Consider the following 777-nt stretch of genomic DNA (forward strand, 5'->3'; position numbering starts at 1 on the left):
CAGGTCCAAGACCCCCAAGGTGAGTTGGACGGGTCGGAATGAGGCTGAACTCACCTCGAGGAGCCGGTTCCGATCCAGGTAAAGCTTCCTCAGCTCCCCCAACCCCCCCAGCCCGGCTGCCGACAGGTGCCTCAAGTTGTTCCCCCCTAAATCCAGAACCTGCAGGTTCCCCAGGCCCCGAAAAGCCCCTGGGAACAAAACGGCCACTCGGTTGTTGCGCAAGTTGAGCCGGAGCAGCTTCCCCAGCTCTGAGAACGACCCGGGGAAAACGTCGCTCAACAAGTTATTGTCCAACCTCAGCTCCCTCAAGTCCCTCAACCCTCCCAGGGCTTCCCGGTCCAAACGGGCCAACCCGTTCACATCCAACCGGAGCTCCCTGAGGTTCGGGGAGTGCAGAAAAGCCCCTTTGCCCACCAGGAGGATCCGGTTGAAGCGCAACGAGATGCGGAGCAGGTTGGGGAGCAGGTTGGGGGTTGGGGGGCAGCGCGGAGGTCTCCGCAGGGCGTTGTGTTCCAGCACCAGTTCCCGCAGCTTTTCCCTCTGTTCCCTCCTCAACCAACCCCCGGGGCAACCTAAACCCTTCAGGCGGTTGCCACTCAAGTCCAAAGAGGCCACGGGGGGGCAAGAAGCCAAAGCCCCCTCCCCTAAAACGGACAGACCGTTGCGGCGCAAACGGAGGGTCCCCAGGGTCTGCCCGGGGGGGGGGTCCAGAAGCCGGCAGAGATCGCCCACCCCCCCGAGGTTAAGGGGGACCCCGGGGGGGTCCAAACTCCTGGG

At 63.7% G+C, this 777-nt stretch overlaps 1 protein-coding gene across 1 annotated transcript in view; it reads right to left on the reverse strand.

Moving 5' to 3' along the window:
* The window catches only part of LOC104387168 (toll-like receptor 13), a gene marked incomplete at its 3' end in the record, with an annotated part of 2660 nt that overhangs the window by 1043 nt on the left and 840 nt on the right, over positions 1-777 (reverse strand). Inside the window, 1 exon segment of the mRNA XM_009995865.1 lies at positions 3-690. Coding sequence (XP_009994167.1) covers positions 3-690 — 688 coding nt within the window.

The sequence above is a fragment of the Chaetura pelagica genome, unplaced genomic scaffold (assembly GCF_000747805.2).
Source record: "Chaetura pelagica isolate M959 unplaced genomic scaffold, ChaPel_1.0 scaffold304, whole genome shotgun sequence".
Lineage (NCBI taxonomy): Eukaryota > Metazoa > Chordata > Aves > Apodiformes > Apodidae > Chaetura > Chaetura pelagica.